Source organism: Spea bombifrons, chromosome 12 (genome assembly GCF_027358695.1).
Source record: "Spea bombifrons isolate aSpeBom1 chromosome 12, aSpeBom1.2.pri, whole genome shotgun sequence".
NCBI classification, from domain to species: Eukaryota; Metazoa; Chordata; class Amphibia; order Anura; family Pelobatidae; genus Spea; species Spea bombifrons.
In genome coordinates this window covers 9280462-9292437 of record NC_071098.1, presented here as the reverse complement: position 1 = coordinate 9292437, position 11976 = coordinate 9280462, and the positions used below count along the sequence as shown (strand labels likewise).

At 43.6% G+C, this 11976-nt stretch overlaps 1 protein-coding gene across 1 annotated transcript; it reads left to right on the top strand.

The window, feature by feature from the left end:
* Nucleotides 1-496: 496 nt before the first annotated feature.
* On the top strand, nt 497-11008 carry FAAP20 (FA core complex associated protein 20). Its single transcript, XM_053451619.1, has 4 exons — nt 497-658; nt 7581-7728; nt 9871-10442; nt 10735-11008. The coding sequence occupies exons 1-4, from the start codon at nt 504-506 to the stop codon at nt 10805-10807; spliced, it is 948 nt and encodes a 315-aa protein (XP_053307594.1). The 5' UTR covers nt 497-503; the 3' UTR covers nt 10808-11008.
* The last annotated feature ends 968 nt before the right edge of the window (nt 11009-11976 follow it).

Below are 11976 nucleotides of genomic sequence, written 5' to 3'. Positions count from 1 at the left end.
CAGCAGGTGAAGAGGTTTAGCCCAACTTCCTTCCAGCACGTTCTTCCAGTCCCACTTCCGCTCCCGTCCATTCCCGCCTTTTCTCGCCTAATCACAGACATATCCCCATTCACTAAACCCTCGCACGACGCCGACTACAGACCCCGCCCACTCCCCGGCAGACTCCTTATTTTACTTTCCCTTCAGACTCTCTTGTTCTCACTTCAGACTCCGCCCCCTCAGATGCGGAAGCTGGCAATTCTTTTGCCCCGGAGAGCCGCCCCTCCCTCCCCGGTGGGTATCTACAGTTCACCGTGTATTTACTGCACGCAGCTGCCTCGCTACACATTAACCCTTAACATACTATCCCGTCCCCGAAAGAGTTATTCATATTTCGTTGTTCTGCTAATAATCACGGTCCCTTTACACAGCCCTGACAACCTTTCAGTGCCAGAGGCTGTGCTTAGACCTCTAGCACCGAAAAGGTTAACCCCCGGAGTGCATGCAGGTCTGTAAAGGAGGTTATGTTTGTCCTGGTTTGTAGAATTGGCGCCATGTCTGCGGAGAAGGCAGCAAAACTGAAGCTGAAGAAGAAGAAAGGCACCAGCAGCAGCAGTAGCGCAGCATTCCCAAATGTAGCAGAGACTGGGGGCAGCATCCTGCAGCCTGGGCTGTCACAGTGAGTCTCCTCTCTATGGTACAAAGCTGCACAAACCAACACATACATACAGTCACTCTAACACCATAAACATGCATACATACACACTAACGCATTACAAATGCATGCATACACGTACTCTTACAACATACAATTACAGATACATACACACTAATATCCATATACACATATTACATATACACACAGCCGCTCCAACACCGCACACTTACATATACACACAGCCGCTCCAACACCACACACTTACATATACACACAGCCGCTCCAACACCACACACTTACATATACACACAGCCGCTCCAACACCGCACACTTACATATACACACAGCCCCTCCAACACCGCACGCTTACATATACACACAGCCCCTCCAACACCGCACGCTTACATATACACACAGCCGCTCCAACACCGCACACTTACATATACACACAGCCGCTCCAACACCACACACTTACATATACACACAGCCGCTCCAACACCACACACTTACATATACACACAGCCGCTCCAACACCGCACACTTACATATACACACAGCCCCTCCAACACCGCACGCTTACATATACACACAGCCCCTCCAACACCGCACGCTTACATATACACACAGCCGCTCCAACACCGCACACTTACATATACACACAGCCGCTCCAACACCGCACACTTACATATACACACAGCCGCTCCAACACCGCACACTTACATATACACACAGCCCCTCCAACACCGCACACTTACATATAAACACAGCCGCTCCAACACCACACACTTATATATACACACAGCCGCTCCAACACCGCACACTTACATATACACACAGCCGCTCCAACACCACACACTTACATATACACACAGCCGCTCCAACACCACACACTTACATATACACACAGCCGCTCCAACACCGCACACTTACATATACACACAGCCCCTCCAACACCGCACACTTACATATACACACAGCCCCTCCAACACCGCACACTTACATATACACACAGCCCCTCCAACACCGCACACTTACATATACACACAGCCCCTCCAACACCGCACACTTACATATACACACAGCCCCTCCAACACCACACACTTACATATACACACAGCCCCTCCAACGCCACACACTTACATATACACACAGCCCCTCCAACGCCACACACTTACATATACACACAGCCACTCCAACACCACACACTTACATATACACACAGCCCCTCCAACACCGCACACTTACATATACACACAGCCCCTCCAACGCCACACACTTGCATATACACACAGCCCCTCCAACGCCACACACTTACATATACACACAGCCACTCCAACACCACACACTTACATATACACACAGCCGCTCCAACACCATACACTTACATATACACACAGCCCCTCCAACACCATACACTTACATATACACACAGCCGCTCCAACACCACACACTTACATATACACACAGCCACTCCAACACCACACACTTATATATACACACAGCCACTCCAACACCATACACTTACATATACACACAGCAGCTCCAACACCGCACACTTACATATACACACAGCCGCTCCAACACCACACACTTACATATACTCACAGCCACTGCAACACCATACACTTACATATACACACAGCCCCTCCAACGCCACACACTTACATATACACACAGCCGCTCCAACACCACACACTTACATATACACACAGCCCCTCCAACACCGCACACTTACATATACACACAGCCCCTCCAACACCGCACACTTACATATACACACAGCCCCTCCAACACCGCACACTTACATATACACACAGCCCCTCCAACACCGCACACTTACATATACACACAGCCGCTCCAACACCGCACACTTACATATACACACAGCCGCTCCAACACCACACACTTACATATACACACAGCCCCTCCAACGCCACACACTTGCATATACACACAGCCCCTCCAACGCCACACACTTACATATACACACAGCCGCTCCAACACCATACACTTACATATACACACAGCCGCTCCAACACCATACACTTACATATACACACAGCCACTCCAACACCATACACTTACATATACACACAGCCGCTCCAACACCACACACTTACATATACACACAGCCACTCCAACACCACACACTTATATATACACACAGCCACTCCAACACCATACACTTACATATACACACAGCAGCTCCAACACCGCACACTTACATATACACACAGCCGCTCCAACACCACACACTTACATATACTCACAGCCACTCCAACACCATACACTTACATATACACACAGCCGCTCCAACACCGCACACTTACATGTACACACAGCCCCTCCAACACCGCACACTTACATATACACACAGCCCCTCCAACACCGCACACTTACATATACACACAGCCCCTCCAACACCGCACACTTACATATACACACAGCCCCTCCAACACCGCACACTTACATATACACACAGCCGCTCCAACACCGCACACTTACATATACACACAGCCCCTCCAACACCACACACTTACATATACACACAGCCCCTCCAACACCGCACACTTACATATACACACAGCCCCTCCAACACCGCACACTTACATATACACACAGCCCCTCCAACACCGCACACTTACATATACACACAGCCCCTCCAACACCGCACACTTACATATACACACAGCCCCTCCAACACCGCACACTTACATATACACACAGCCACTCTATGATAATCCGTGCAGATCGCACGTCCCCCTCCCCAGCACCCCTATTGCAATTTTAGCTGTAATTTGTCTTTAGGAGAGCTGTGAGTTTATTCACACTGTTTATTACCTGCCGTGAAAGTAACTTCTCTGTTTCAACTAACTTTGTTTAAAGTTATTTATTTAAATTTGACAACGGTTAATTTCATATTATGATACTTTTTCGAGTTATATGAACCATACCGGTGCTCTCTCAGCTGGCCCCGGCCCGTTACACGATGTCAGGAGCCGCAGTTGTATCAGGAACTGTGTTTTTTCATATGGATCTTGCTGAGACTAATGTGTTTGGTGACACGTGCCCAAAAATGGCACCATGAGATATGAGTCTGGTATTCAATTATCTCCAGGGCTGGTTTTAATTCCCAGTTTTTCCTCTACTGGATGAATAAATTACCATCATACAGGGCCATACCTCTTATTTTACTGAACTAAAGAGAAATTAAATCAAAAATCACGACTGTCTCCTTTCCAAAAATCATTGTGTAAGCAGAAGTGGGTCACCATGTTTTGGCCACCTGTTGACATGGGTTTCTTCTAGGGTTCCCCAAGGACGGCATTCAAGTTTTGAACCCGCCTTTGAAACAGAACAGTCGATTATTTGCCCTAATACCTTAAATCTGACAGAATGACGCGGACACGTGGGAGACGGGGATCTTCTAATGCATGTCGGCAGAGAAGGAGCTCACCGAAGTGTAATAAGATCACAAGGCATCTTCATGTTCCAGAAACGTTACCTCGAGTGGACAGTAAGACGTGTCGCCGAGTAAATAGTATTCCCCCGCTGAGCACATTCTGTTTGCAGACATCGCGTTCATGCACTTAAATTGGCCGTCATGTTGAAGAGATACATATTAAACAGGTTGTTCCAGCTCTAAGCTGTTGGAGTATTTTAGTTGAAAGTGGTAACAGTGGGCGAGCAACGACGGTTATTATTTTGTTTTGCTGCTGCTTGCGCACAATTAGAATTCTCAATTTAAAAACGATAGTAATACTGAACAGGGACGGGACGCTCCGGTCCTCGTATGTACTTTAATGCATATGATTGCTGAGAGGTCCCTTTCCCCACTCAAGCTGTCGGTGGAATCCGTGCCGAGAATCATCAGACCACAGAGGAGGAGAGGAGCTGCAGCTTCTCCATAAAGTAACTCATTTATATATGTATTGATTTAATTTTCCAAAGAATGCATGTTAAAGTACTTTAATATGTATTATTTTTGGCGAGGCTGTCGGGGACATCATTCTGTCCCTTTAAGTGTCGCTCAGTCCGCTGTAAGTGATCGCTCAGCAGTGTGTAGTATCCTCCACAAATCAATGCTCACAATATATTCCCCGTATCGAGTTTTCTGCCTGTAGATATGTATTTGATACTTTTTAGTTTCTCTGTAATAAAGGACATCTTTTTTATTAGAAAAGGGGTTTGGCAAAAAGTCTTTCCTCCATCATCATCATATTCCTCTCTCCTCCCGCTCTTGTACCATCGCTCCGGGTTCCAGGAAGATACAGGAGCGATGCCAGCTTATGAACAGACAGCTTGGGATTGGAGCCAGCGGACTTTCATTTCCAGTTATGTTTTCCAGTGTGAATCGCTCGCTTCTAGTAAGGGAGGAAGGCTATTAGGGCTTAGCACAGGGACGGGATGCCACGTTATATCTCACATTGGGGTGTATTAACTAAATTGGGAGCTATTGGTAAATTAAGGTGAGATAAACCTTTGTATTCTTGATTAGGACTTTTTCAACCCATAATGCTGCAGTACGAATAATAGAGAGCTGACGTGTAATTGGTCTAGAAATATGGTCCTCGCTTGCAATCTTTTTACAGCAGCCAGTTGGGTTACTTAAAGAGAGCGAGTCTAATGTCCGATGCAGTCCCATCAATGAAGAATTCATATTAAAGAATTTAATACGTGCTTATGTATGCGTCATTTAACCTGCAGGAAAAAGTACCTACCTTTAGGAGAAGCTGCAGCTCCAACACTTTAGCACAACCCCTCATGCTTCTAAGCAACTAATCTGCTCCCTTTGGAAGCATTGGGACAGTAATTATTTTATAGGCACCTACTGGAAGTTTAGATACTCTGCTCTACTTGAATGTGTTGTGAGTTTGCTGATGGGAGTCACTTCGTTCGTATTTCGGAGCTTTGTTTATGTATTTCCCTGGCACGGATGCACCGATAAATGAAACCGAAAACACTTCATCCGTTTTCCCGGCGCTTCATGCATTAGGATGGCGTGGAAGATCTCGTCTGATGTAATTCATTGTCAGTTCTAGGGAAGAATGCACGCAGAAGACCTGGCTGGGTTCAGCCGCGTGTAAAAGAGGTCAGATGATGTGAGAAGACAGCTGTCAAAAGCGTGTGCCGGAGAAAAAATAACAACAAAAACCGCAGACCCCGGGACCGATGCGTTCTATCAGTGCTGCTAGAGCGTGATTGGTGCTTTCTTTAAAACCCAAAAGCAAACCCCTTGTGTATAATGAGCTTTCATCATTATTCCGTAGCTGTAGTACACGCAGAATGTGGTGTTGGTTGGTGGGTTGTCCATGGCTTCTTCGGCTTTAGTTATCTGGGTGTATAGACGTTCCCACGTGTTATTGAGCTGTTCCTTTCTGGTTTTTGACACGCCAGTAGTAAAACATGGCAGACAAAGCAATTATTAGAGATTTTGGGCAATCCAAAGGGTTATGGAGGGCTTGTGGGATGAATTGATGAGTTGGGGTCTAGAGCTTGTGTGGTGGCTTTATCCACGGCTCATGAGAATAAACTGTGAAATAAATAAAACATGTCCTACATCTTTTTAATAATTCACTTTTATGATTTTAAGAGCATTGACAGCTTCTTTTTAATCTCGTGGGTTGACTACTGTCTGCAAAAGAAAAGCAGATTAAAAAATCAGTCCAGTGTAATTAAACTAAAATCATATATATTGAAGGGACGTCCCATGCGGACTCATCAAAGAAGAATGCATATTGAAGCACTTTATGAGTACTTTAATGGGCATTGTTTAAAAGGTAAAAAAAACTCCAAAACGTTCCTTAGGGAGAAGCTGCAGCACATCCCCTTCTCCTCCGTGGTTTATCAGTTCTCACCATTGATTGTTGGAAGCAGCGTTGGAGCCGAGTGCATTAAAGTTATTATGATGGCTGGAGTGTCCTTTTTGAGACACGGTTACTACGGTTTTAACACGGTTTTGTTTCATTTTCTGTGTAAGTCCTTTAGTGCAAAAATAAACATCCTTATTATATCAAAGAGCTAGAGACCACTCGGCCAGTGCGCACTCCGGGCCAATTAAAAACCAATTAAAGTGTGTGCCAAGACTTGGCGATTCCAGCTAATATGTCTGGGTGTATATATCTTTGTGTAATATGTTGGAATTATCATCCTGTCAATATAATTTTCAAATTCCATTCTCTTTCCATCACGTAATTACTTACCCCACCTCATGTCATCGTTTTTTCCATGCAGTCTTTCTTTTTACTCGCCTCCAACATTTTAAATCGTTGTAGGTTTGTCTGGATTTCATTTTTTGGACAAGCCATGAATATGTGAAAAGACCTGAAGCATTGTTACATCGTTACCTTGCCTATTTGAAAAGTCTTTAGTATCCTTTCATTCAGTATCCAGGAAAGTACTTTCCAGTTTTGCTTCTAAATGACCATTTCGGGATTCCCCACCACCGCGAACTCCACTGGAAATCAACCACATGAAGCACCTACCTTATCACCGTGTCTCTCATTTATCTGTTTGAGGTTTTAGAACAGAGAAAGACTTGATGTTCTTGCAGAGGACTCCATGGGTTCTCTCTTCCAGGACCACCACTTTCCACCATTTCTGGTGATAGTGACCCAACTAGACTTGAGCATTCTTACAAATTTTAATTACTGTCCGAAAAGGGAGGAGGGACCCCAAAATAAACATAGGATAGGTTAAAAAATTAAACTCACAAAAAGATATTCGTATCTCCTCCGTCTAAAGCCTAGTTGAGTTGCCCGCTAGTTTGGTGCTACATTATCACATTGATTGTGAAGACGCATCTTCAGCCGTGTTCTGCCTCTTGGGGTCTTCTTCGAAAGCACAGAGTAACTCATGGAATCTGACAGGACTAGCTCACACTCTGCTTTCCTTCGCTCGCTCGCAGGCCGCCAATCTTTTTTTCTCCTTTTCTGCGTTTCAGGAGACCGAGCTCCGCTGGTTCGTGGTTCGATGAAATCAATTTAACTGCAGCTGAGCAGATGTGGAAGCGGGTTCTGAATGCGGCCCATCCAGACCTGGCAAACGTGGGCTGGGATTCGGTACCCGGTCTGCCGGAATTTGGAGATAAGGTACAGGGGCCGCTGCGTCTCTTTAGGGCTTATTCTGTTAGCATTTAATTATCTAGTCAAAAAACGATGACCCCCGCTAATTAAATCCCAATTTATTTGAGTATATATGTACTTTTAAAGCTTAATAAACATAAATGCGATATTGTTAGAAAGATGCTTAATCCGTGGATGTTGATGATTATAGGCCAGCTTCTCGTTATGATAAAGACTCACAGACTGGAGGAAATGTATTTATTGATTTTTAAATAGCCCTAATGTTATATAATTCCAAGCGGTTGAATATGGCTTAATATTTGCTGCTGATGTTTGGTATCTGTACCCAATGTGAGCCAACCCTCCAGTATGTTGTGACCTAAGGAAGAACAATTTTTTTTCCCTTAGTCTTAAATTAAATGCAGCTTTTTCCCTTCAGAAAGCGTGAAATGTCACCTGCGTTAAGACATTGCTGGGGTGATAAATTAAGCGCGATATGTTACAGATCACTGATAGCCAAAGGATCGATAGGCATCAGATTAGGTTGTTATGATGTATTAAATCCATCGTCAAAGGACTTCGCATATTACGTGGCTCCTGCCGTCTATTTCTTGGACAGATTGTGCCGACATGCTTTAAAAACCAGTGTTTCTGTAATGGAATTTTCCCTTTTCTTCTTGCCTTAAACAGCCAAGAGTCTGCCTGTGAGACGGGTAGATTGCAAATGAAAAAAATCTAACGCATTTCCCAAAAATACAGTAGTTATACCATTTATAAGTAACATAAATGGGCACCAGATGCACGAGCACCAACTGTATTATTTAAACAAGTAATAATGCCCCATCTACAAGAGCATTGTTTATTTTATTTTGGAGATTAAGGCTAATGACAATAGCATAATGACACTTTAGTATTTCTACTGTTGCTATGGTTACACAGCACTTATTCATAAAATAAAACGTGGCCCTTTTCTTGCGGAAAGCAATCTTTATGTGAAATGTTAACAGGTACCATCTGGTGAATTAAGCTTTTAGAACATACCAGTGCCTGTTTAACTCCATATTACCTGCGTTCTTGAATCAGACATTAAGTACCCCTACCGTTTTAGCTACGTAGGAACTTGGGGTGAGTAACCAATTAGAACCCATTATATAATGCTCAATGCTGTTTGGCCCAAGTATCCGAACAAGCTTTAGCTGTGTGACATTTTTTAAAGGTCGCCCTAAATCCCCTTGGCTGGTCACTAAGGTCCGAGTGCTCCTTCAAGTTATGGCGCTAACTTGATGGCACTCAACAAACCAGACTCAACAACACTCGGCTATTGTTGAGATTTTCAGTTCACCCTTTGAGTGGAGGCTTCAGCCAACATCTCTTGAGTTGTTCTTTGAGCGCTATTTGAGTCTATTTGATATGTTGGGAATTTGACTAGATTTCAGATGGTTTGTTTGTAAAAGCCAGGAGCCCTTCTTCAACTCAACTGCCAACTCAGCTTCCTGTAAACAGGCAGACTGTCTTGCATTGCAACTTGGGGTATCTGGGACAAGGTGGTTGTCGGTCAGCTTGACTTTAATTTCCCAACGTAAGCCAATTTGGCCAACCTGCTCTAAGCCATTGAACTCTCCTGTTTGAATCTTTGCGAACAGAGCATTTTCTCATCTCCTGGAACCTCAAGTAAATTTACTCTTTAGTGTCAGCACCCCCCCCCCCCCATGCTACTTCTTACAATTGGCTGAAACCTTAATCCTTGATGTAACAAAACCATGCCATAAGGTGTAGTTAACATTCCTGTTCGTTCCCAAGCGGACCTATTGAAACGGAGGTTGTATATTGTGAGTGTTTGTTAATATTTGTGGCAGTAAATTGATCTCCAATTACTTTGTGTTATTGTGTCTTCTGCATTAGAATGTTCAGCACATTTAACCATAATGTCACCATTGAGAATGTATTCTAGCGTATATTTGTGGAATCCTTTACTTTTGGGATTCAGTTTGAAAAAAACTATTTGGTTTTGCTAATTTAGAATTCATTATGAAAGGCAATTACGGAAAATCCCTGGCTTCTTTTTAAGTAATTAAATGGCTTTTTAGAAACAGCAGAGGTATCTGTGTCCTTTGTAAGGAATGCTATCTTGTCTTCAGCTTTAATATCCAAAGGCTTTCCTTTTTACAGAATATAAAGAAAGCACTGGAGTCAGCCGGGTATGAAGTGTTTAACGTTGGCCAAGAGAAACTTGAATGGTTTCCGTTCCCTACTGACTTGCTTGACCATGGTTTAGACAAAAACAGCGTTCAAATTCTGGACAGTTATGCTGATAATGGGAAAAACAACGAGCCGTCTTCACTCGACGGAGTTATTTCATCTGCAAAAGTTGCGGAAACTTGGGACTCGGTGGGCCGAGCGAAAAGCGATGTTAGTGCTGACTCGATAAAACCAAAAAACAAACCGATTCCAAAGAAAAAACACTTTAAAGAGCCTCAGGTCCCAGAAAAAAAGACCGTTATTGAAAAACTGTTTTCTGCTAAAATGAGCAAAGATGGTAAGATTAACAGCTCATCTCAGGATAGCAAAGTAGCAGATCCGCAAGTTCAAGAGACAAAAAGTAATGACATTGTCATGCGGGACGTGAGCGAGGAAGGCAGTAAAGTACGTGTTTCTGGAGCTCGGGAAACTGAAGACAGAGCGGCCGAAGCTCCAGGATCGTTGGAGAGCTGTCCTATGTGTCTCACGCAGTTTCCGAAACAGTGAGTTTCCGTTAAACCTATACGTAAAACATTTGGGTTATTTTTCAGCACTTCGTCTGCTAAATCTAAACAGGCAAATGGTTTACTAGATCGCAATGAAAAAACAAACATCCCTTTAAATATTTATACCCGGTCCATGTATGTATTTAGCCTAAAAATGTAAACCTAACGCTACAAAATATACAAAATACGTGGCTAAACTTTGAATTGTTCAAACTTGAGTTTCCCATCAGAATGACGTCCTGATCCGTAGTTTTGATGAATTCACTAAAACTTTTATCTTTCAACACAGGTTATCTCAGCTGGATATCGACAGCCATTTAGCCCAGTGCTTGGCTGAAACGGCGATCGATGTAACGTGGTAAAAAGGATCGATCGTGAAGCAAGAAGCTTAGTGAGTCTGGAAAATGGGTCGGCCGTTAACCATCGCATGTAATCTTTGCTGGTGGTAGTGGGGACATGGACGGATACTTCTTCACTGATTTGGATCACCTAGTAAAACCAGTATGTTAAGTCTCCCATCCAGCTGAACCTCCGTGCCTAAATAAAACTGAACCTGTTGTGAACATGTGGAATGACACTTTTTAATGAAAAAAACATGGAAGTGGGTAAAAAGGATAGCACTGCATATAAAATAATTTCTTAATCGGCTGTTATTCAGCGAATCGATGTATCGGCTCATCTATTTTACAGGTTAGCGAAACGTAAAAGCTGTGAAAATAGCAGGATTCTGCCACAATCGGTTCAGTTGATGGAAATAAATTGGTGTTTAGCCACTGATGTAGCATGAAGATAATAAACCGTCCTGTTCTGTTTGTAGCAGCTGCTGTAGGAAGTGGGTGATAAGCGATGGAAGCGTTTCCAAAAGCATTTTGGAGCGCTTGGTCTGCTGTGCCGTATCTTTTTAACAGAAAACGGGATCATCAATAAGACAGTTATAGAGTACAAATTAGCTAACAGGATCGAGAACAGGAAGAGCTTCTAACAGACGATCATTTTGAGTCCTGTGTAAGATGATCGTAAGGATTGCATGCAGCGCAATCTTGGTTTGCTTAACTGTTACCTGGATCAGCCTTCCAGCACAAAAAAGTATGTGCTACTCTTTCAGGGAAATGACTGATTTTATTTTTGTTGCAAACTACCCCTTTGTGTTCAATCCCCTGACTCCAGGTCATGCTGTCTTCTTCCACTAATCCACTGCAGTTTGTAGTGAACTCCATTGCTTATAAGTTGCCCCAGGTTTTTATGGTAATTTTTAGTTGAAGTAATACACACTTCATTATGTGAATTAGAAAAAAAAAAGCAGTTGTGAGTGTGAGTGAGAGACAAGGCCCTAGGCTTAGCAGGCTGTGAGGTCTTAGACTCAAGAAAATACAGAATTTGCATCAGATCCACCGTCAGAGTTCAGGTTTCTACTCCACGGCCCACAAGCGGTTTTGTTTCAGCTTTCATATAATGCCGTGTATCACGTGAAGTCTACCGCGTGATGCTGGGGCTCTGGAGAGGATCATGAAGTTCATGCCGCACTTTCACT

Coding starts and splice junctions, on each gene's coding strand:
- FAAP20 (XM_053451619.1), top strand. CDS start 504: ATGTTTGTCCTGGTTTGTAGAATTGGCGCCATGTCTGCGGAGAAGGCA. Junction 659..7,580: donor CTGCAGCCTGGGCTGTCACA/GTGAGTCTCCTC, acceptor TCTGCGTTTCAG/GAGACCGAGCTCCGCTGGTT. Junction 7,729..9,870: donor TGCCGGAATTTGGAGATAAG/GTACAGGGGCCG, acceptor TCCTTTTTACAG/AATATAAAGAAAGCACTGGA.